A 24,881-nucleotide genomic window follows, 5' to 3' on the forward strand; every position below is an offset into this window, starting at 1 on the left:
CCATACACCATAATGACAAAGTAAAAAACAGATTTGTGAAATAAGCACATTGCATAAGTATTCAAACCCTTAACTCAGTACTTAGTTAAAGCACCTTTACAGCCTTTTTGGGTATGATGCGACAAGCTTTGCACATCTGCATTTGGCGTTTTTCTGCCGTTCTTCTCCTCAGATCCTCTTAAGCCATACAGGGTTGGATGGGGACCTTCGGTGGACAGACTTTTAGGTTTCTCCAGAGATGTTCGAGTGGGTTCAAGCACAGGCACTGGCTGGGCCACTCAAGGACATTCACAGAGTTGTCAAACCACTCTTGCATTGTATTAGCTGTGTATTTGCTTAGGGTCATTGTCCTGTTGAAAGGTGAACCTTCTGTCCTGTCTGAGGTTCTGAATGCTCTGTCTGGACTAGGTTTTCATTAAGTCTAACTCTATATTTTGCTGCATTGAGCTTTCCTTCTATTCTGACGAGTCCCGCAGTCCCTGTTGCTGAAAACACCCCCACAGTATGATGCTGCTACCACCACACTTTACTGTTGGGATGGTATTGTGCAGGTTTACTACATACATGATGCTTGGAACTGAGGTTCATCAGACCAGAGAATATTGTTTCTCACAGTCTGAGAGAGTCCTTTAGGTGCTTTTTTGTAAATTCCAAGTGGGTTTTCATTTGTCGATATGACTAAAAAAAAAATTCTTCACAATAACGATATAGATATTTTTGCTTTTAATAAGATTTGTATGATTTTTTTTTACAATTCTTACCATTTTCAATATAATTAAGCTAATGCTAGGCTAAAAAAAACTGTTAGGATAACTGAAGACAAGTAAACTGATAAAGAAAGAGTAAAGAAAACAAGCTACAATAGACAGACATTAATGAAATTGAACTACCTGAAAAACTTCAAGCAATCAAATGTATAAAAAAAAAAAACTATGCACAGTCTGTACTGTGTAAATTAGATATACATTTATTCTTAATAAAGTTAGAAAAGTGATTCAGCCAAGAGTGGTGAGAGATTTGCGTTTTCTCTCAACTGTTTACGTTCACTTAAGACATAAATGACTCTGTTTACTTGTAAATACATGGTCACATTGACACATAGGTATGTGCATTTAACCATTCAAGCGAGGCAAAAAATTGTCTCTCAGAGCGCATATCCTGAAATGAGTTCTCTTTCGTGGCTTACTGCACTTCAACGGTTTAAAATCACTTGTTTTTAAACCACAAGGCTTAAAAACGTATGCAAATTATAAGCTTTCATGACTGTGCAGCACAGCAACATCATGTGAGTGTAACAGCGATAGATACAATAGTCCAAAATCTCTACCGGTTAATCGTGTCTACCGGTATATCGCCCACACATAACTTTTTTTTCTGCTTTGTCATTATGGTGTATGGAGTGTAGATTAATGTGGGGGGAAAGTCATTTAAAGTAGATTAACATAAGGCAGCAAACAAGGGTTTGAATACTTTTGCAAGCCACTGTGAAATGGCTTCTACAAAATATTAATACATTAAAATTCTAAAACATGACTGCATACCAAATCAGCATATGAGAATGATTTCTGAATAATCATGTGGCGCTAAAGAGTGGAGTACTGTCTGCTGAAAATTCAGTTTAGCCATCTAAGAAATAAATAAAATTACAAAAAATATTACAATAGAATAACATTTGATAAATTATAATACTATTTTACAATATTACTGTTTTTACTGAATTATTAACTAAATAAATGCAGCCTTGGTGAGCATAAGAGACCCATTTAAAAAAATCTAACCAACCCCCAAACTTTGAAACGGTAGTGTACGTGAATTGAACAATGAATTGACAAAATGTTCTGTTCTAAATATATAATCAAAATAACTGTTACATACAGTAGATGTTTATGTGGGCACGAAGACAGACAATTAAATTTGTATCTTTGTTCAAATGCATTCTCAAAACTTCAAGCAAAACTTAAAGGTTGTTTGTTTGTCATAGTCACTGATGTTAGTAACATAGTTGCACGGTCGGTTTCGGTTATGTCATCCTTCTCTCAAGTGAGTCGCAAATGGGTAATAAAGAGCCCAATTACAACTTCAGGCCTCCATTGCCTTTTGAACACTTTCGACCAAGTAAGTTGGATTTTTACTAATCTCAGGGCAGTTCTGCAGAACAGGAATTAGGGACGCTAGTTACATTAGTTATTTAAATAATACATTTAGAGCTTTTTAATAAGCTGTCTAAAACAGAACATTTACACAAAATTATGGCTAAACATGGAAACTGTACGACAGGCTCGCTTCTCAGTCAAATAGCAGCAACACTGGATCAGTATTAATATCCCTAATTATCATTCAAGGAAAACTGAAACCTGAAAATCTATTTTTATAATATTCTTCTATGTACCTGTCTTTGTTTTAATTACTGCTGCGAGGGACTCTTGCAAACTTCAAAATTGGAAAATGAACTGGGTTTCTCTGGGATAGTGTCATTCACAGATTCAGTTTCAGCTGAAAACCAAAAACTGTACAAGCAGACTGTACTTAAATACAGTTCACCATCATTTAATCAAGTCGTACCAAACCCATATGAATTTCTTTCTTCTGCGCAACATAATAAAATATATATATATCTTTTTTTTAACAAATGGAAGTCAGTGGTCATCAAAATGGTTTGGTTAGAATGTCTTTTGTGTATCACAAGATACAGAAAGACCGAAAAACAGGTTTGGAACTAGAGCTGTGGAACAGAATTAGTTTCTATGATGCATCGCGATGCTAATGTGAACGATTCTGCATCAATGCATAAAAACAAAATAATAAATGTACCTAATTTCTTGAAAGCAGAAATTTCTAGAAAAAATAAATAAAAATCTGTCAAGCAACAGAGGGAAACACTCACTGCCCTTGACTGCATAACTTTCATAGCTTTAATAATAATTTACATATTTGTAATTAATACACTAAAGACTATGCAGCCAGTGAATATTTTTACATATTATTGAATTTCTGTACTTGAATGCTTCTGTTGAATAGAGTTAACTTTATTTGTTCTAAAGTTTGTTATTGTTATATGCATCTTAGTTCTCATTTTTTTAAAACAGTGATAAAATAGCAAAAATGACTATATTGTGATTATTAAATAGTATTTATTATTAATAAAAGAATTGGAGAAAAAGATGCATCATGATGCATCCGAGAATAGTTTTATAATCCAATCGTTATCGTTACCCTCCGAATCATAATCGAATCGTATCATGAGACAAATTCTATTTGGAACAACAGAGTAAATGATGACAGAATTTTCATTTTTGTGTGAACTGTCCCTTTAATCATTATTATATTATATTATAATATATTATATTATATTATATAGATGTGAATTTTTAAAGGATATTTTCCTTCTCATTTTTTTCCCTTGCTTGGACCATCCTGCGGCCCAGTTCCTGACTATACAATAACACATGGTGCTCTTAAGGTAAGGTATAGGCTAGAAGCAATCCTTTCCACATCTACAGCACAACATAAGCTGCTTTCAATACATCCAGTAACACATAAATATTTCAGGCGTAGACAAAGCTGAAATTGAAACTACAACTTTCATAAAGATGTGTTCAAGACTTTGACTTTACCTGACCTGAGAACAGTTATGCTTAAAATAAATCAGAATTTAGACAGAAAACACTAATTAAAGCATAACATAAAACCACCAATTTCAGTCCATAAAGGCGAAAGGTGCTGTTTTTCATCCTACGCAACCCAAAAGGTTGACACATCTGACAGATTCCTGTGCGACGTCTTTGAGTCTTCCAATTTACTCTAAACTGTGCAATGGAGCAGCGGTGCACATAATGTTTGTCAATGCAAATGTCCTGTTAGATAAGTGTCCTGACAGGTACAGTATCTCACACTTCCTATACTGAAAGAAAAATAGAGAAAAAGAGCCCTCGTGATGACGTTTATTAACTTCATGGCAACTTAGGACAAAGCTAAGATCTACTAGAATTATCTAAATCAAAGCGATTCAAAAGTAATATATTTACAAACAGGCATGACAGTAATTGCAAGGTGTCCTCTACTTTGTATGGATCATTAATATGCTAGTTATACATGTTTAATCAACAAAAAAGGATTTAAAAATATGATCGACAACTACCTTTATAGTACATGTAAATGATACCGCTGTCACTTTTATTCATTTAAATCTAAGTAAGGGATAATATACAGACAGACAGTCATTATCACATAATAAACAGGGTGATCAGGACCTCAACGTGAAGCAGCTAGTAAACAAATCAATAATAAATTAAATAAGTACTCCTTTCGATTATTTTAAGACAAAAAGACTGCAGTGTCCATGAACACTGAAGACAATCTCTGAACGGTGTCAGAGTCTTGAACAACCTGTCTGTGATTATGTTGTCTGACTGTAAAATCTAACAGTCAGATTTACTAAATGAGTTAATTTTACTCAAATATTTAAGTTAATTGTACTTAATAGAAAAAAAAAGTTATGTGAACTCAATGTTTGATTATATGAAACTGAACGAGTTACCACAAATTTCTAGTTCCTGGCATGCTTTGTTCCTGACTGTTAAAGTAGAGCAAGTTTAAATTAAAAAGTTAAGATGAAGTGTTATTTTATGGGTTTGTGGAGAGGGAGAGATCTGTTAGTGTTTAATGTTCTGTTATGTTGGAATTAAAGAGTTTCTGGGCGTTATCATTGTGCCTAAGAGTAGGGCCTGTATATCAAGTAGAGCAGTGGTTCCCAACCCTGCTCCTGGAGTACCCCCAACACTGCACGTTTTCTTTGTCTCCCTAATCAAACACACCTGATTCAACTCATCAGCTCATTAACCCATGTGATAATGAGCTGATGAGTTGAATCAGGTGTGTTTGATTAGGGAGAGGGAGGCAAAGAAAACGTGCAGTATTACTCCAGGAGCAGGGTTGGGAACCACTCAAGTAGAGGATTGACCAAATCACATTGGTCCTCATTCATAAAAGATTTGAACTTAGTACACTAAAATCCACATTCATATTTGTCGTGGAAAAGTGTTTAGCGCCACGTCAGGGTCTAAGCAGATGTACGCACTTTTCCTTGTGGCATAAAGTCGGAGTACTGGAGGTATTTGGGAATCTAAGTAATTCTTTCTGCTTGCCATTACCTTAAGTTAAGGATTTGGACATTGACTGGTGATCTTTTATATGTTAATTACATTAATTAGGGGGCGTTTACAAGGCGGAGATTTGAAACCATTCAGCTGTGCACAATTTCAGGATAATTTGCGTTTTATAGATTTCACATCTGGAAGAGAGGTTTTTGTGCTTACGTTCATTCTCTGAATCACACGTATGCACATTGGAGAAATGATCGTAAGATCACATGTAGGATGGTGTTATCACAACATTTTATAAATGAGGCCGATTTAAGACTATATATTGCTTTATTTAAAAAGCAATGGCTGGTCACACTTCCGCACAGTGATGCTGAATGGCAAGCAATGGCAAGCAATTACATTATTACATACAGTATTTAAGTGAATTTATTATTTAATTTAAGAAATAGTCTCTTTATGTGGACTCAATAAATATTAGTTTTAAAACTTGGTAATTGGTTTACTCAAATGGTTTGAGTTTCCGTAATTTGTTTGGGTTTTACAGTCCACTTATCAAGTAAATAAATACATGGGCATGAAATATTGAACTTGTATTTAAATGGCGTCAGTAGTAGTGTAGTTTTAGAGGACGCAGAGAAACAGAATTATTTCCTGGATAAATTGTCCCTTATACAGAGAAATATTTGACTAATCAGAATCTAAATATTCCATAGAGATGTGAAATAAATAAGTATAATTCAGCATACAATCCAGACTGCAAAACTCTGACATTTAAATACAAAACAAAATGGGTGACTAGAATAAACTTATTCAAATACACTACGCTTGCAGGTTTCTATTCAAATGTTATAATGGTGTCTGAACACATTTAACACATTTCAAGCATGACAATTACGAGTATATAGCATGTATTCTACTTTTAAAATATTTAAATTTCACCTCCAACTCACACGTGCTAACATGCAACCCAGACATGTATAGCGTCTAATGTTTCTATAGAACAATCTATGTAAACACACGCATTAAAAAGCTAGTTTCTAACACTTTTGACTATCGTAAGAGCAGAGTTTTCAGGGACAGTTCTGTCAAAAGTCAGCCGCACTTGTTTCACAGTGAACCGGTGCGTGAAAAGTGTGGACACACCACCAAAACAAAAACACACCTTTGACCAGAGAAAGCAACACTACTCACCGTCTCTGCAGAGTCTCATGGCTTCGCGATTTTTCCCGCACTCTTTCAAACTTTCTTCCAATTCTGTACCTGAGGAAGCAATTTGGGTCGTGTTACATAAATAGTTACACTTGCTGGCTTGTTCTCGCGTTTCTTAATATTTCAAAACTGCACGCAGTCGGGCAAACGCTCGCGATCTGACGCGGCTGCCCGCTGAAACGCAATGGCCGACGGCGGCCGATCAACTCACCGTCGCTCCCGTAGAGTTTCACAGCATCGACCCAGCTGCTCCAAGGCTGTCCCAGCATTATTTCAGGACTAGGCAGGGATCTGCGCTCCGCAACAGTCGCCATTGCTGTGGAGGCTTCTCCCCGCTGGAGCTGTGTCTGCTGCTGCTTCAGCCTGGCCGCTCTGCGCTGCTGCTGCTCCCCCCTGACGTCATCATCGGCCCTTTCCGACATTCTTTCCGCTACAATGTAACAACACAGCAATGAGCCGAGCGGATTCCTTCAATGAATGACATTGAGCCGAACGCGCGATTCATTCACTAGCTCGCGAGCTCGATCGTCTTTCTTCTTTCTTCCCCCCCTGCACGAGACGGCGTGTTTCGAAACATACGTTAAGAGTGTGGATTACGGAGATAAAAGTTTAAGCACGACCTCAAAACTTGCTTTCACTGACGGGTTTCACCGGAATGTTTACCTTATTATACTGTCACACATATTAAAACGTATATCTTATTATGTTTTTTAATTGTAATTATAAAAAACAAAAACAAAAAAAACACTACTCAACGGACTTGGAACTTCCCCATTCTCTTGATATTGACGCCCCTAAATTTAAGACATGACAATAAGAAAACATGTTACTAGACAAATTAAATCCACATATTTTTTCCAACACCTATTCCTTTGTATGACTTTCTTTGGCCTACAAAAACAAAATGCTAAACAAATCTAATCCCACTGGTACTGTGTTTTTGACCAAATTTACTTTCGATTTTGAAGGGTCTAAAAATGTTGTTTATGTAGCTTATTTTATACAGCGTTATCAAATATAAATAAAAGTGCATACTGCCTTGATTTCATGGGAACATTTTTGTGTAAATAGTCACGACTAGAGCCGTTTAATTTCAGTGTGTCCCTCTGAAAGGAAGCATGTTCATACAGATACCACTACCATATCTGATACATAATTATTAAATATTTATACTTAAATAGTCTATTTTAATTGTATTATTAAGATTGCTTTTTCATCTAAAACTTGATCACAAAACATGTAAACATGTCCATGGTCACATTTGTGACCAGTAGGAAACTCAGAGCCCCATTTTATTTATTTGCATTATAAATTGTTACATTAATAAAGCATAAAAGTAAAAACAAATGTGCTTTTATTCATGAGTTACCATTTGCCAACAATTGCTTGATAGTGAAATAAAACATTAAATAATTATTGTTTGTTTGGTCTTAATGAGCAATTTGAGAAATATTTGACTCTCTAGTTTCCCCCGGTGGCAATTGTGACAAGAAATAAATCACATAATTTATTAAACTATTATTTTTTTTCCAATGCATGCAGTTTGTTACATTGGGCAATCCAAGGAGCAAAACACGTGTTCACTTAAAAAATTGGGGATTAAAGAGGTTAAAACAATAGTGCACATGGCAAACAATGGAGAGACGTCTACATGGCAGGTTGGCAGGCCATTTCAAAGACAGCCAGAAATTAATCATTTGATGCACTGAGCATCAAATACTGAGTGATTTGACATTTTCAACAGTCATTTATCCAAAGAACAGTTTGACTCAGTTGCATGAACCGGCATTGCTGCAATTCTTTACCAAACTTTCACAAACAGTACTTGGTTGATAATTAAAGTTAGAGGTAGTTAAAGACTGTTATAAAGTATATAAATACGTGCGTGCTCTAAATTTAATGTACTCTGATCAGCCACAAGTTATGAATTACATTTTGGAGCACAGGCATTAGCAAATAATTTCTAGGCTATACTTAGCCATTTCTCCTCTTGCAAGAATGTGTCTCTCATACACAATCAAATATGTCTGGGCCAATTCATCTAGAATAAGAACAGATAGTAGAGGCAAACATGTCTTAATCAGATGCAAAACAGCTTTAAGCTGATTTTGTGATTTATGAAGTCAAATTAGTTACAAGTCAGCTGGTTAATTGTAAAAATGTACTGCAAAAATGTTTTAATTAACAGTATTTACTCTGTTTCCCCATGAAAATTACCCCATAATTTACATCCTAATTGTATATGACTTTCTTCTTTCAGCCAAACACAATTGGAGTTATATTAACTTTACATTGGCAGTGAATGGTAACAATTTTTTGAAGCCCAAAAAAGCGCATCCATCCATCATAAAAGTAATCCATACGGCTCCAGGGGGTTAATAAAGGCCTTCTGAAGCGAAGCGATGCGTTTTTGTAATAAAAATATCCATAATTATAACTTTGTGGACGGTAATTACTAGCTTCCAGTAACGTTTGTCCAAGTTCCGGCGTATGACGTAGGATGTAGGAGTAGCGTAAGCTTAGTTGAGACTAGATGCCTCTCGCGGTTCAAACAAATAGGGCTGGCCAACAAACTCAAGCTCATCCGACATTTCTCATAAAAATTCTCATTTTAGACTTCTAATTCATGACCGATGTTTTGTTTTGCTCTATCCTCTGCGCTTCCGTGTTCGTCAACACATCATGCGTCAGGTCAGAGTTGACTCCTCCACCTGACTCGCATATGGCCGTAACCGGAAGCCAGTGAATATAGTTGATAAAGTTATAAATATGGATATTTTTCTTACAAAAGGCCTTTGTTAACCCCCTGGAGCTGTATGGATTACTTTTATGATGGATGGATGTGCTTTTTTGGGCTTAAAAGGGTACCATTCACTCCCATTATAAAGCTTGGAAGAGCCAGGATATTTTTAATATAACTCAGTTTGTGTTTGACTGAAAGAAGAAAGTCATGTACACCAAGGATGGCTTGAGGGTGAGTAAATTAAGGGATAATTTTTGGGTGAACTAACCCTTTACGTGTATTCAAACTTGTTTCCACTGTGAAAAATCATGCCTTTTGAGCAAATATAAGAGGACTAGTCCTTAAAAGTCCCATGGCATGGATTATTTTATTATTTTATGTTTCCTGGGGTGCCCTTATAATGTTAGTATGTTTTTCAGATAAAAAATGGTCATAATTTAGAAATAAAAGGTATTTTTCCTAGCCTGATTTTAACCCTCGGATTTGAACGCTCTGTTTGAAGGGGCGTGTCTGCTGTGAGACTTCAGTGTAAACGCTCTCTGCTGTGATTGGCTGACATGCTTGCATATGAAATAGCTAGCATTACATGTGGAACTCTCTCGAAAACTTTTACTATTACAGTTATACGTTTTTACTATTACAGCTATCGAGATTAACGAATCGTGAGAAGTTTTTAAAGTATTTAGATCTACTCCCATCACATAAAAGGTTGCAGTAATAAGCATTGAGCAGATGACAGCCTGTTGATCGCGTGAATGAAGATCTTATCATTGCAATGCAGTTTCTGCATTCTCACTAATGATTTCACCAGTGCAAACATGAGGTAAATACAGTTAAGAGCTTCGTTGTGCAGCGTAACAGCGTCATTGATTTCATAACGAGTTTTGGCAAGTGTCCAGATAAACTCGCGCTGTGTGATTGACAGCTTGGGCGATTGGAAAGGGATTGTTCTTTGATCGCTTTCTGTATATATTTTAATCACAGTTTAAATAAGATTATTTTCATCCCACTAAGAAACGACGTGAAGTTGATCGTTTAGTCACTGGCTTGATTTACTGATGCATAAACAGTATTAAACGATTTTGAGAGAAAGATTATCTGTCTGAACTTGAACAATTACACATCAGACATTCACATAACCCACTGGTTCTTCAGAGGCTCGGATGAAGGAACTAAAAAATACTTTTGTGTTCATTTGTACATCCAAACACTGAGCAACTGCCTTGCTTCGCTCGTTTGTAAGCCATGATATCTCTCGAGGAAAAACCAATATTGCGCTCGCGTAGCTCATTTTCTCATGGGCGGGCCAAATTCTCTTTGCGGGCAAAGCAGAGAAAGGGGAGGTAACCTTTCCCCTTATGACGACATAAGGGGAAGATTCCAGATTCACACCTATCACAATTTCTAGCCACTGGGGGACCATAGTCAGGCTAGGGGGAACTCATTTTAATGTAAAAAACCTCACAAAGTGAAATTTTCATGCCATGGGACCTTTAAGGTCCGTTCACACCAAGCACGATAACAATAAAGATAACTATATTATGGGGTGTAACAATACATTGTGTCACAATATATCACAATACAAAAAAACAACAACAATATGTATTGTGGATAGTGACAATCTGCATTGTGCATAGCTCACCCAAAATGAAAATTACTGTGTGAAAAAAATTCAAGTTTACAGAGTTTTAGTGTTAGATTAAACTATATAATGTTGAATATAATGAATAATAATGCAATGGGGGAATATTTGTGTGTCCTGATAATGCCAAATGTCTTATGTTACCAGTAAAAAGTGACCTACATTATTTTAAATATATCTAGTCAGTGACAGAGTGCAGGCATATTCGTCTAAAATAATTCTGTATTTTCATGATTATTTTTATTCTAGTGTCACCATTGTCCTGTGCATTGGGTTACCAGCACCAATTCAAAGCCTATTCATTTTCACCCCCAAAGTAATACCAAATTTAGCATTTTAATCAATCAATCAATGCATTTTTTGTTAACCTTTTACCATATGTCTTGGAGTTTCGCAATAATATCGTATCGTGAGTTCAGTACCGTGATATATATCGAATCGTGCCATGAGGGTATCGTTACACCCAAACTATATTAGCGTAAACACCAGTGGACGATATCGTTCTGTTTATTCTAAGTGCATGCATGTCTGTCACTTTAAATGCTTGAGCTCATTACAGCAGGATGGATTCTAATTGGCTGTCAATGTTTTTATCATTCATCAGCTGGATAAAATCATTCTGAAAGTGATTCCAACGACACTGTTTCTCTATGCCATTATTGTTTTAGTTTGATATTGAGAACGATTTTTAGAACTACATCTTTATCGTTATCTTTATAGTTATCGTCCTTGGTATGAACGGACCTTTACTGTAATTATGTAACAATGAATCTATTAACAATTCACTACCATAGCCCATAGTAATACCTGCTATGACTTAAAAATTAGCTAAACAAATTCTGCAACTACACAATTAATCTGATAGGTTTGATATTGTTTGACCTAGAGTGAAATTGTGTTCATGAGTTTGTTAACACATCATACCTTGTCAAAAGTAAAAATTGGAACAAAACTGGTCAAGTCAGTAGATCCTCATCAGCTTTGGTGATTCCAGACTGCCACACAAGCTAGTGAGGGAATCTGCGGAAAGGAAACAGAGGAAAGGCTTGTTAGCAGCATTGTTTCCATACTCAGTGTGTACTAATCACAGTTTAGGGAATTGGCCATTTGTTTTTTGACTAACCCAATCTCAAGGGAAAATATAACTATTTTACCAGGTGGCAATTTCGTATAAAATTCATATGATGTGAAGCATACAATTTTTTTAATATTTTTAGAAAAAAGTAAGCATGAGGATCTTTCCCTAACAGCCACTGGGTGGGAAGTAAGCAGATTGTACATAAACGTTAGACAACAATCTGCCAAAATGTAAAATAGCTATGAACTGCCATGAGACTGTGTTGTTTTTGACAGAGGAGCCTTCCTGACCTAAGGCCAACAGAATCTTACTGTTGCTTTCTTTACAGTTTTTTACTAGCTCAAGCTTAAGGAGGAGCCCGTCGCTACAGAGTAATCCAATCCAATAACGACTATCCCCGGCTAACCATCTGAGAGCCCTTCAGTTGACAGCCTGATAATCCGTCTCAGGGATATAAGGAACTAGTGAAAATGTTTAGACTTTCTTGCATATGCTCAGGTCAACATCAAATTCATAACCTAATTAACTTACATGAAATAAGCAGAATTTGCACTGTATGACTTCATCCATTTATGTAAAATGAAAAATGTTTCTGGTAAGCCATTACAATACATATTTGAAGCAGTTATAAGGAAATAACACATAAACAAACAGCATCATTCGAATGTTAACTGAATGACTATTAGCCTGTTGTCAATGGAAGGTGATGAATGCATTACGCATCAAGTGTCCAGGGAAACGGAGGCTGATTTATGACTTATGATGAGATGTTCTTTGTGATGTCAAAGATTTCCCCTACAGTGTTTCTACCAATCAACAGAACTATGAAAGATCTTTCCGTTTCCAGCGCTAACACCCACTCTATGTCAACACAAGGGGTGCATAGAGTTACACTAAAAACAATTAATATTCCAAATTTAGCATGCACAGCTAAAGTTACATACAAAGCTTGTTTGTTCCAATACATTTGAACTACTCTGAAAACAGCATGAGCCATCAGAGATTTTAATTTGAAGAAATAGTCCATCTGTTGTGTAAATACATTTCATTTTAAAATCATTAGTCATTTATGTAGTTGCCATTAGATTTATTATTGAATCATTTATTTGTCATTTTATGTTTGTATATTTTATAATACTATATTTCCTTTCTATTGTTGTTTAATCTTATGATTGTGTGGTTCAAGGGATTTTTGTCTTTATGAGTAAGAGATGAGAGAATGTCTTCATTTCAAGGTTTTAAACGTCACAGGACGTAAACGCTTCTGCTTTGGTATAATTACACTTGTTGAATTTGTACTGGTCAGACGTAGTCCGAGCATTGAACATACACAACTAACATTATTCAATAAACTCTTCTTTTTCGTCTCCTTCTGCGGATAGAAGACTTAGTTATCAGACAATACTTGCTTTAGACAGGTTTTACTGGTTTTGGACACCAAAGAAAAAATTTCTTTTGACAGGAGCCGGGGTGGGATCTGATATATTTCTGATGTGGAGATCCATCCGATCTAATATTTTGCTACAGTATTTATTGATCATTGTTAATGTTAGTTAACACAAATGCAACTGTTCATTGTTAGTTCATGTTAGTGCAGGTTCATTCAATAATATAATATTAACAGAAACAATTTTTGATTTTAAGCATGTATTAGTAGATGTTAAAGCTGCAGTCCGTAGTTTTTCCTCTTTGTCGCCCTCTCTGTTCGAAATCTGCAATTGCAGTTATTCGCGGAATTATCAACTTTATGTGGGTTGTGCCTCGGCTGCGGAAGAATCCAATGTTTTGAGGAGAATGTGCGGCTGTCAGTCACTGTGCCAGTGTGGATACGGTCATTCGGGATCACAGATTCTACTTTTTGGAAGTATGACCAACATAAGAATTTTCACCGGAAAATGTCATCTGACAAGTAAAAATGTCATTTTTGTTCTGACCAACTAAGGGGAAAAAAGCATTGCAGTAAATCGCGCTGATTAAATATAACGATCGCTTATCATATCACGTCATACTTTGTTCTCAAATTGTTAATGTTAACAACATCAGCATTGCGTGACTACATTTAATGCCCTTCCGATATTTATCCTTGTTTTCGCATGAGCACGGTTGCAGTCTCTTTTTTTCTGTAGCCAGTCTGAAGTCCGAAGTCTTTTGCGTTTTATAACGGGTGAATCTCCAGTTGTCTCTGGTGACTGTCATTTGAACCTTTCTGGATCCGCCATCAAATGGCCAAGTTTAATTATATCAAGTGCTGTGAGAAAAGAATATAAATCTCCACCTCCAACATCCTCACACGCAACATAGCCTACTAGCCGGGACACCGTCTTTATGTGTACAGATGTGATGTAATGACGCAAAGACATGCTCGAATTTCCCGCGGAAATCCACCAGTACCACTGGAATTAAAAACATTATTACAAGCTTATCGTTTTGAACCGAGCTAAGGCAAGCAGATAGTTTTGAACACTGGCTGGTTATGTACTTGCTCAAAAAAAAATTGCCCAAAAAAGTTACAGACTGCAGCTTTAAAGAACATGAACTAAGGTTACTATAAGTTTTAGAAGCATTTTTCATTGTTAGTTCATGTTTACTAATGTAGATAACAAATGTTAACTAATTAAACCTTATTGTAAAGTGTTACTGAAAAAAAAAATATATACACAAACAACAATTTTATTACATATAGCCTGTATGTGTGTGTGTGTGAGTGTGTTCTGAAAACACCCCTGCTCTTCCCGTCCTCAATGATGCCCCTTTTGTGTAAAGTTTCATTTACAACTTTAAAAGCCATGAGCCCTTCTGTCAAACGTCATGTCCTTAAAGTTTTATAAGTGTTTTGCTAATGTTTCCACACTTATGTCTCCATTAATTCCTTGCCCTGTCCACTAGTTCGCGTCCACTATGCAACTTCAAAAATGAGCAAGTGCACTTGGGAAAGTGAAAGCAATAATGGCGAGATCCACAAGTCATTAGAAATGCTCCTACAACAAGTTTTCTACAAGGACTAAACATAGCGGGTTTGTCGTCGGTGCGAAACGAACAAAGTAAACTTGACTATTACATCACCAAAATAAAATGTTACACACATAAGAGGGGGAGGGGGGACGGCAGCAGGTTTAGCTTCCTCGCTAACTGAGCAGCTGAGCCATTGGTGGCACTGCTGTAGCATGCAACTGGCTAACTGGCAGAACAGACATTAGCAGCTGATCTCGATGTCATCATTGTTCTCTTACCAATGCCCTGGACTTCAGAGGTCCCGGTAGAGTGCCAGAGAGAACAAAGGCGCAGGCTTTAGGGTGTATTGAAAATGAAGATCAGTTCAAAGAGCGAGTGCAGTGCTCAGTGACTGTGGAGGTCTTCACCAGGTGCTTCCATGTCTGTTTACCAGGCAGCATTCTGGGACAAGAACGTCACTGGCTGACTCCAGCAGCACGCATGCACCGAGCACGCCTGTCACTGGACAGGATGGTGGTGTGTCAAAAACGAGAGCGCTGCCTGCCTAGACAGCATTTATGGGCGTAGTACTCGCGCTTGTTACGTTCCTGTGCGTGTTTGTGAGTCATTTGAACAGTTGGGACGCTTTCACAACAGCTTTTCGAGCGTCTCAGACGCGCCCTTGGTGCCCAAATAGGCTTTCTAAGTAGGTAGCTCACTGGGTTTTGAAACGCAGCCTGCTACTGCACTTCGCTATAACGTTAGCACTATCAAACTGCATACACATGGAGAACGAAAACACACAACTCAGAGACACGTGCAGCCGAAAGAACTTTAAAATGACTTTGGCAATCTAATAACGAGAAAAAGAAAAAACTTGCGGTTTATGGATATACTGTAACGATTAGTGAATCTTTTGAGTCGGATCTTTACAATGAATAAGTTGAACCGGCTCACAAAGACTCGTTGAACCGATGAGTGAGTGAGCTATATAAAACATGAAAACGGTTTCAGGCAAGAAATGTGAATAAATTGTGATATCTTCTAATGTAAATAAATATTTTATTTATGCAGTTATATAATTTCAAGGATAAAGAAAATGATTGTTATAAATATGTTGATTAGGCCTATCATTGTGTTTTTTACTCTCTGTAGTAGCCTACTATTTTAGTCAAATAGGGCCTATATTTTTAAATATATTTTAACACACCTACTAAAATCAAAAATATATATTTATATTTTACAAATGTTATTTACTTTGTTCATTTATTTATTTATTTAAATTAATTAATGAATGTTAATTAGTTTATTATTAATTTGAATGTCGTTAGCCTCATAGCATAATTGCCTAAGTCATATTTCAATGTTTTTGGAAAACAAGACAAATTTTGCAGCAGTGGTAGGACAGTAAAGTTAGGCAGATATCACAATTTGGCCAAAAAAATGACTTGGCAATTATGCTATGAGGCTAACGATGTAGGCTATTTGTTAATTGAATGCATTTGCGCACAATTTATTTATTTATTTAGGTAAATTAAAATGTATTTATTACAATTGCGTTATTATTTAATTGAATATATTTGTTTATTTAGGTACTCAGTTGAATCTTTTTTTGTATTTATTTGGTCAAAACTTTTCCACGGACCCCTAGGGGTCCCCGATTTTAAAAACCCTGTTTTGAATTATGCTTTTATGAGCTGAATTATGGCTACAGAAAACTTAACTGATGTTATGATGTAAGAAATGCTATACATTTTTTTCTTTTTTTAACAGTTCTTTAAAATGAACTGTTCTTGTCAACCTATTCGCCTAAGTCGGACCTACCCTACCGCCTCTGTCAAAAATGACTAAACTGCATGCTACCTAAAGATCTACAGCATTTCTGGAAGACATACTAATGGTTGGAACATTTCAAATGCATTCGCGCACAATTTTGAAATGACTTTTTGGTGATATAACAATGAGAACAAATGGTAGTTAGGCTGTAGCAATTCCTGAAACATTTGAGTCTGACCTTTTCAGTGAATAAGTTGAGCCTGTTCACAAAACTGATTCAACTTGCAGTGTGCAAGCGATGCGCTGAAACGCATATTATGTCCAGTTCGGAAAGAACCGATTGCTTGGTCCCAATTCAGAGGCTGCATCCCCGTTTCGGAGGGTGCATTCGAAGGCCGATTGCGTCAACGTGGCGCAACGAAGGCTGTCCCAATTCGAAGGCTCCTTCAAATGCGGCCTCCAAATGTGTCCTTCGAAATGAAGGATACAACAGATGGATCCTTCGTGACCTTGCCTACCCCTGAATTTATTACGCACCAGCGACGACAGGATTTTGGAGAGAATTTGCCGAAATTACACTTTTAAACGTAAATATTTGGTTTCAACTTACTCAAATATCTAATGATACAAATGTAAAAAAAAAAGTTATATCTTACAAAGATGTGATTATATATAGTACATACTTTTCATTATATACAGAAATGGACCATAATGAACATATTTAGACAATTTGTGAACCCTGTTTTGTTTTCAGACAGTTGAATAACTTTCAAACATTACTGTCACTCATCAATGGCAGCTGTTACAGTTGCTAGGTGACAAGAACAGTCCTCCATAGCCCTAGACCATCCCATTTAACAATGCTCAGTCCGACCTTCGCGGCCTTTAAAGGATGCAGCCTCAATTAGGAAACAGCCGATGAGTGAGCTGATAGTAAACAAAACACGAAAAGCCATTTCAGCCATATTTCTTAATGTAGATGCATATTATATTTATGTTTAATGACTTAAATATTAGCCTATATTAATGACTTTGTTTTTAAAATCTGAATCATGGCAACAGTGCACTTTATGGGGTAAAGACTTTCTGAATTGTTGTTTTAACCCATTGTACTATTATTTCTTAACATAAATGCGTATTATACTGATGTCCTTAATGACTTAATTGTTTTAGAAGCTGAATCATGGATACAACAAACTGAACTGACGTTATGGCGTAAAAGAATGGCTGAATCGGTTTTTGAAAAGGCTCTTTTAAAGAACTGTTCTAGTGAACCGATTCACAGAAACGAGCCGGACTTCGAACCACTGTAAAAACTACTGAACTGCTCACCAATACAGAATTTCTGGACTGGAAGTCATACGGATGGTTGAAACGTTTGAAAGAGTAATTTACGCACAACTTTGAAATGACTCAATAATGTTGAAAACAAAACCATAAAGACTATATTTGCTGTGATACGTGCTGTGGGGTCGGCGGGATCGGCTCGTTTGCTTCGCAACAGAGGCGGAGCGTTGCCATGTGTGTCCGCGCGCGCGCCTGTCAATAAAGTTTTTTCGAATAGTTCAGTTAGCCTATTGGAGAATGGGTAGCATCACTGATGGTAAGAATTTCTTTGTTTTGGTGTTTATTTTGTGTTTTCTATTTATTTGGCAAACCAGTATGACTAATTACAACTGTGCCCGACTATGTGTTTTTGTAAACTAAAGGAACTCATTTGAAATGAGATGAACATGAGGGATCATAGCTAGTTAGCCATGTGATATGCTAAAACTGATGCAGCAAAGAAATGCACAAAATGATGTAGGTATCTCTTATTGTATTTACTGCGATTCCATCGAGAGTATTGTGAATTTGGAAAGACTTAGTGTGGTGTGTGTGTGTGTGTGTGTGTGTGTGTGTGTGTGTGTGTGTGTGTGTGTGTGTACACCAGAATTGTGTATATTAATATATGTATATGTATATATATATATATATATATATATATATATATATATATATATATATATATATATATATATATGTGTGTATATATATATGTATATAAGTGTGTCTTTCTTGGAAGATTTCTTTGATCCAAAACAGTCATTAAGCATGTTGTGTGACTTTGGCACACTGGAAGATTCAAACTGTAATAACCAAGTTCCCACCAAATTTGTTGCTATGTGGTTTAAACCCATACATAGCTAGACTTAAATTGTATCGTTGTATCTTTGCAGATGAGGTCATTCGGAAGCGTCTTCTGATCGACGGAGATGGAGCTGGAGACGATAGGCGCATTAATGTGCTCATGAAGAGCTTCTCCAAATGGTGCCACTCCAATTTCTCACCAGAGGAAGGGTAATTTAACCTATTATAAAAATGTGTGACCTTGGGTCAAAATATACACCCGACATGATTTTTTTATTTTTCCATACCTTGACCTGATTTAATCGATTAGTTACCATAGCTTTAGGTAAAAATACTTTTTGCTCTTGACTTTGTTGCTGCAGGTTCTCCCAGTATCAAAGGATGTTGACGTCTTTGGCTCAATGTGAATTCTCCATGGGGAAGACCCTGCTCGTGTACAACATGAACCTGAAAGAAATGGAGAATTATGAAGCAATCTATTCAGATATTGGTTAGTCCTCCAGTTGATGTGCCCGTGTGTCTTTGTTTGGTGTCATCACCATTTGTTCAATATTCTCATTTCTTCCGATACAGAAACAAGTATAACATCAGCCCATGAAAAAATTGCAGAGTGCAAAAAGGAAATCCAGAGAGCGAAACGGATACGGAAAAACCGCCAAGGTTCAATACAGCTCATTTGGAGAAATTTTAATGATTTTTTTTATTTGGTTTTATCACTAATTTATTACTGCATGTCTCATCTGTAGAGTATGATGCTTTGGCCAGAGTTATCAAGCAGCATCCAGACAGACATGAGACCTTAAAGTAAGTTTGAAATTATTATTTAGGTGAAATCACATTTGTTCAATTTGTAGTCTGTGTGTCCTTTATATAACATAACATAACATAACAAACAGGACAGTGAAGTGTTTTTCTGATCTTATTTCTGCAGGCAGCTTGAGGCTTTAGATAAAGAGCTTCAGCAGCTTTCACACATCAAAGAGAATGTGGAGGACAAGGTGAGGAAATGTGGTATTTCTTGATGATTTTGTAGACATACACCATCATACATCTTACAATATTTACTCTGATCTCTCTTTTTATTTTATTTTCCCATCTTCAGTTGGAACTTCGTAAGAAACAGTTCCACGTCCTTCTCACCACCATTCAGGAACTTCAACAGACTTTGGAGAGTAAGTAGTTTTATCTGTATAAATTCTAAAGGACACATAATTATATTGATCTGAATTCCTAAAACAATTCGTTTTAGTTCAGATCAGGTTTTATCAGCTGCTGTTGTTATACTGCCTGTTGTATCGGCTAAAATTCTGGTTGTTCATTTTATAGATGATGAGAAGATGGATAGCGACGACACCCAGGAGAGTCTGATGGATAATGGGGACTAGACATTTGCATTAGGATGTACCGATTTTTATTTTCATGAGCACCAGATGTTCTCTCATTTTAGTCTTTCTTTTCTTGTTGGTCATGTACAGAATTAAAGTGCTTTCAAACTGTGAATCTGTGTTTAAGTTTGTGTTTAAGCTTATGGCCCCTTCTAAGTAAAGGTTTGGGCTTGTGAGCGTAACATAAACCATCTTTAAACAAATATGTACCTGTGTACAGTAATTGTGTACTGTGCCATTTAATCCAGAAGCTTCATAAACTAAATGACTTTTACTGTAAACTAACTGTCGTAGTACAGAGAGAATGTTATAAACATCACCAAAATATTACCACTTTTAGTGTGGTTTTATTTATCGGTGAGGTCAGACCAAAATAACTTTGTATGCAACATAAAAATAGGAAACTATGCACATTAAAGCAATAAAAATAACATTTTAGACCCAACATTTATGCTTTTTAAAAAGAGTTTCAAGTCACTCCCATTAAAGAGACAGTTGACCCCAAAATAAAAATGTTGTCATCATTTACTCGGCCTCATGTTGTTTCTTTTTTTCTGTTGAACACAAAAGAAGATATTTTAAGAACGTTGTTAATCTAACAGTTGACGGCACCAACTGACGTCAACTGTCTGGTTACCAGTATTCTTTAAAATATCTTTTGTGTTCAATAGAAGAAAGAAACTCATACAGGTTTGGAACAGCATGAGGGTGAGTAAAAGATGACATTTTCATTTTTGGGGTGAACTATCCCTTTAATGTGTTTGCAACAATGGTAAATCTAAAAGTATTTGGACACCTATGCAATGTTTAGAATAACTATATATCACAAAATATCAAACCAAGAAGCATGTATTGTAAAGAAAGATAGCTCAAGCAAAATATTTCACTGAAAGAAATGTAAGTAATATACATATGCTATGTGTCTCTCAACCAGCAGATGTCGCTACTGCCACAATATTTAACACGACTAGACATGATCTATCAATCTCAGATAATATGAGATTTATAGAAAGAAATTCATACAGGTTTGGAACAACTTGAGGGTGAGTAAATGATGACAACATTTAAATATTTGGGTGAACTATCGCTTAAAGCTGTTAGAAATACATTTATGCCTAACTCTTAATTACTGATGTTTTTACTTTTTGGCTTACATATTGTATTTTGAAGGTTTCAAATGGCATGTTAAGAGAAATGTCATCCTTTTATGGCTTTTGCATCTTCATTTATGCCAAAAATACAGTTTGTGGTTGTTTTAATCAGCAGCTTAGTGTCAGAGGATGTACAAATGTCTGTATTTACCATTTGCACAAAACTAGTATTTTAAAGGTTACAAACAAGGCCTCATTTGGCGGTTTTAATATTTCAGAGCTGTTATAGCACCATGACAATGGCATTTACCAAATCACTCCAAATTACTGCTATTCTAAGGAAAATTGGGCTTTTTAAGACTGGTTGGGGATGCATACTACATTTGTATTTGTTTGTGTTACTTTTGATAGATACAGTGAAGAAAATAAGTATTTGAACACCCTGCTATTTTGCAAGTTCTCCCACTTGGAAATCATGGAGGGGTCTGAAATTGTCATCGTAGCTGCATGTCCACTGTGAGAGACACAATCTAAAAAAAAAAAATCCAGAAATCACAATATATGATTTTTTAACTATTTATTTGTATGATACAGCTGCAAATAAGTATTTGAACACCTGAGAAAATCAATGTTAATATTTGGTACAGTAGCCTTTGTTTGCAATTACAGAGGTCAAACGTTTCCTGTAGTTTTTCACCAGGTTTGCACACACTGCAGGAGGGATTTTGGCCCACTCCTCCACACAGATCTTCTCTAGATCAGTCAGGTTTCTGGGCTGTCGCTGAGAAACACGGAGTTTGAGCTCCCTCCAAAGATTCTCTATTGGGTTTAGGTCTGGAGACTGGCTAGGCCACGCCAGAACCTTGATATGCTTCTTACAGAACCACTCCTTGGTTATCCTGGCTGTGTGCTTCGGGTCATTGTCATGTTGGAAGACCCAGCCTCGACCCATCTTCAATGCTCTAACTGAGGGAAGGAGGTTGTTCCCCAAAATCTCGCAATACATGGCCCCGGTCATCCACTCCTTAATACAGTGCAGTCGCCCTGTCCCATGTGCAGAAAAACACCCCACAAAGCATGATGCTACCACCCCCATGCTTCACAGTAGGGATGGTGTTCTTGGGATGGTACTCATCATTCTTCTTCCTCCAAACACGTTTGGTGGAATTATGACCAAAAAGTTCTATTTTGGTCTCATCTGACCACATGACTTTCTCCCATGACTCCTCTGGATCATCCAAATGGTCATTGGCAAACTTAAGACGGGCCTTGACATGTGCTGGTTTAAGCAGGGGAACCTTCCGTGCCATGCATGATTTCAAACCATGACGTCTTAGTGTATTACCAACAGTAACCTTGGAAACGGTGGTCCCAGCTCTTTTCAGGTCATTGACCAGCTCCTCCCGTGTAGTTCTGGGCTGATTTCTCACCTTTCTTAGGATCATTGAGACCCCACGAGGTGAGATCTTGCATGGAGCCCCAGTCCGAGGGAGATTGACAGTCATGTTTAGCTTCTTCCATTTTCTAATGATTGCTCCAACAGTGGACCTTTTTTCACCAAGCTGCTTGGCAATTTCCCCGTAGCCCTTTCCAGCCTTGTGGAGGTGTACAATTTTGTCTCTAGTGTCTTTGGACAGGTCTTTGGTCTTGGCCATGTTAGTAGTTGGATTCTTACTGATTGTATGGGGTGGACAGGTGTCTTTATGCAGCTAACAACCTCAAACAGGTGCATCTAATTTAGGATAATAAATGGAGTGGAGGTGGGCATTTTAAAGGCAGACTAACAGGTCTTTGAGGGTCAGAATTCTAGCTGATAGACAGGTGTTCAAATACTTATTTGCAGCTGTATCATACAAATAAAAAATCATATATTGTGATTTCTGGATTTTTTTTTTTTTTTAGATTATGTCTCTCACAGTGGACATGCACCTACGATGACAATTTCAGAGCCCTCCATGATTTCCAAGTGGGAGAACTTGCAAAATAGCAGGGTGTTCAAATACTTATTTTCCCCACTGTATATACTGTACATGATTCAGTTAATTAATTTGGCATTATTGAGTAATGACTGGTTTAGTGTGGCAACATTTGTGGAGAAAGCTTGGACTTTAAGGCAAAGAACGCTCTATCCCAAGATGTAATGATATTGTTTATAATGGTATAAGGTCCGCTTTTCATTTGAAATGTCAGTGTCTTATAAGCCCATGTGGGCTGGGCACAAATTCTGTGCATGACACTTAAATAAAATAAAATGAATGAATGAATGAATGAATGAATGAATGAATGAATGAATGAATTGACATGAATGCCAGAATGACTGGATAGAAATGTTACACTCACACCATAATTTTCTTTCATTTGCATTAAAGAAATGTGTTGATCTTAAAAAACGAAATATTCGAAAATAAGATTCAATGCACACGCACATACACACACTTTCAATGTATTTTTAATAAATATCAATTTCATATTATATTGCATTACATTTATATTTATGTTAACATTAATGGTAATATTTTATTTTACAGTGTCCTTGTTACATACTTAAAAGTAAATGATGCATAATTACATGCAAATAACCCTAAACCAAACCTAATCCTAAAGTATTTATCCTATAGTAAGTACATGTAGTTACTTAATATTACTCAGTACTTAAATGTATAATGACAGTGTATCAGACACCTTTAAATAAAGTGTAACCACATTAATAATTCATATTACTGGAATAAAAACTGAAGAAAATGACTTGCAGTGCACTTTTTGTTTGCTTGCATCATTTATGCTCAAATCACTTTTGAAGATCTCTATTGTTTCTGTAACAGACAAAGACTGTGTCTGTGTTGTCATATACTTACCTTGTGTATCTCAGAGAAATAACACAAATATTGGCTCATTATCTGCAATGTCACCATAAGAGCCAAATCTCCATTATCTGGTTTATTCGACACAGGTAAACACTTCCCGCGTGTGTACAACATCTGATTATCTCCACTGTCTAATTACAGCTGAGCTGAACGCACACAGCAAGATGAAGAACAGAAGAGCATTACGCATTCTGCCACATCCATCCTATGAATAATCCAGTGGAGTCCCAGCAGTCAATGCAGTGCTTCTAATTGGGTTCCTGATTTAAAACGTTTAAGCCAAATTCCCCTTGCCCTGAGGAAATGCAGATCAGCTCTCAGGAAGACACATCCAGATGACTCAGACTCAGATTGGATAGATAAACATGAAGAACGCTGTCTCTCCGAGTAAACAAAACTTTCCCAGCATAATCTTATTGTCATGAGGGAAGCCTTTGCTTGGCGTAATTTGTCCGAGGGCTTCTGTGATAATGGGCCAATTAGAAAAGGTATGGAAACATGGATTTCACAATGTGTCTCTGTCATTCTCAGTCAATGGAGACCATTGCTTCCTCTTGAAGCCATGTTTGCCACTAGACTACTGAAAACCCAATGTGTAAATCTGCATTTGCACCCTGAAATAATCTATGCTGATAGAAATGTGTTAAAGCTACGTGATTTTTTTTGTAGCCACATTTTACAGTTATTTTAAAGCAAGTTAAATGCCCAGAGGTCACAAAACGAATCTATCTTGTGCCTGTTTCTCCTCACTCCACACACTCTCTTCTTTCACTCTCTACTCTTCTACCAGTAAATGTGACTCCAGGTTGTCCTATTCTTCCTTTCTGAAAGACAGAGCTCGTCTCCCTGAGAGCAACTATAACATGCTGTGGCACATCTTGCCATTGCTATGGTAACGCCACTGAGGTGTACATGAAAAGAAGTCAAACC

The 24,881-nt window shown here is 36.6% G+C and overlaps 2 protein-coding genes across 3 annotated transcripts in view; one reads left to right on the forward strand and one right to left on the reverse strand.

Annotated features, from left to right (window-relative positions):
- The window catches only part of atxn7 (ataxin 7), a 36,587-nt gene extending 21,418 nt beyond the window's left edge, over nucleotides 1-15,169 (reverse strand). The window contains exons 1-4 of the mRNA XM_084395210.1: nucleotides 15,005-15,169; nucleotides 11,621-11,716; nucleotides 6,523-6,741; nucleotides 6,294-6,362 (exon numbers count right to left, since the gene is read on the reverse strand). Of these exons, the coding sequence (XP_084251336.1) occupies nucleotides 6,294-6,362; nucleotides 6,523-6,733 (280 nt within the window). The 5' untranslated portion in view covers nucleotides 6,734-6,741; nucleotides 11,621-11,716; nucleotides 15,005-15,169. The remainder of the gene's footprint in view (nucleotides 1-6,293; nucleotides 6,363-6,522; nucleotides 6,742-11,620; nucleotides 11,717-15,004) is intronic.
- Nucleotides 15,170-17,330: 2,161 nt separating this feature from the next.
- On the forward strand, nucleotides 17,331-20,523 carry thoc7 (THO complex 7). 2 transcript variants are annotated; one of them, XM_084395389.1, is made up of 9 exons: nucleotides 17,362-17,556; nucleotides 17,655-18,084; nucleotides 18,701-18,821; nucleotides 18,974-19,101; nucleotides 19,185-19,271; nucleotides 19,358-19,415; nucleotides 19,543-19,609; nucleotides 19,714-19,783; nucleotides 19,938-20,523. In XM_084395389.1, exons 2-9 carry the CDS (start codon nucleotides 18,066-18,068, stop codon nucleotides 19,994-19,996), a joined length of 609 nt encoding a protein of 202 aa, XP_084251515.1. In that variant the 5' UTR covers nucleotides 17,362-17,556; nucleotides 17,655-18,065; the 3' UTR covers nucleotides 19,997-20,523. The 2 variants fall into 2 exon arrangements, with proteins under 2 accessions (XP_084251514.1, XP_084251515.1); XM_084395388.1 differs by having other exon boundaries at nucleotides 17,331-18,084.
- The last annotated feature ends 4,358 nt before the right edge of the window (nucleotides 20,524-24,881 follow it).

Source organism: Rutilus rutilus (assembly GCF_951802725.1).
Source record: "Rutilus rutilus genome assembly, chromosome: 22".
NCBI classification, from domain to species: domain Eukaryota; kingdom Metazoa; phylum Chordata; class Actinopteri; order Cypriniformes; family Leuciscidae; genus Rutilus; species Rutilus rutilus.

What these genes read in the sequence shown, in the direction of transcription:
- thoc7 (XM_084395388.1), top strand. An exon ending in AGCAATCTATTCAGATATTG is followed by an intron (nt 19,102 to 19,184) that starts GTTAGTCCTCCA and finishes CTTCCGATACAG; the next exon opens with AAACAAGTATAACATCAGCC. An exon ending in GATACGGAAAAACCGCCAAG is followed by an intron (nt 19,272 to 19,357) that starts GTTCAATACAGC and finishes TCTCATCTGTAG; the next exon opens with AGTATGATGCTTTGGCCAGA.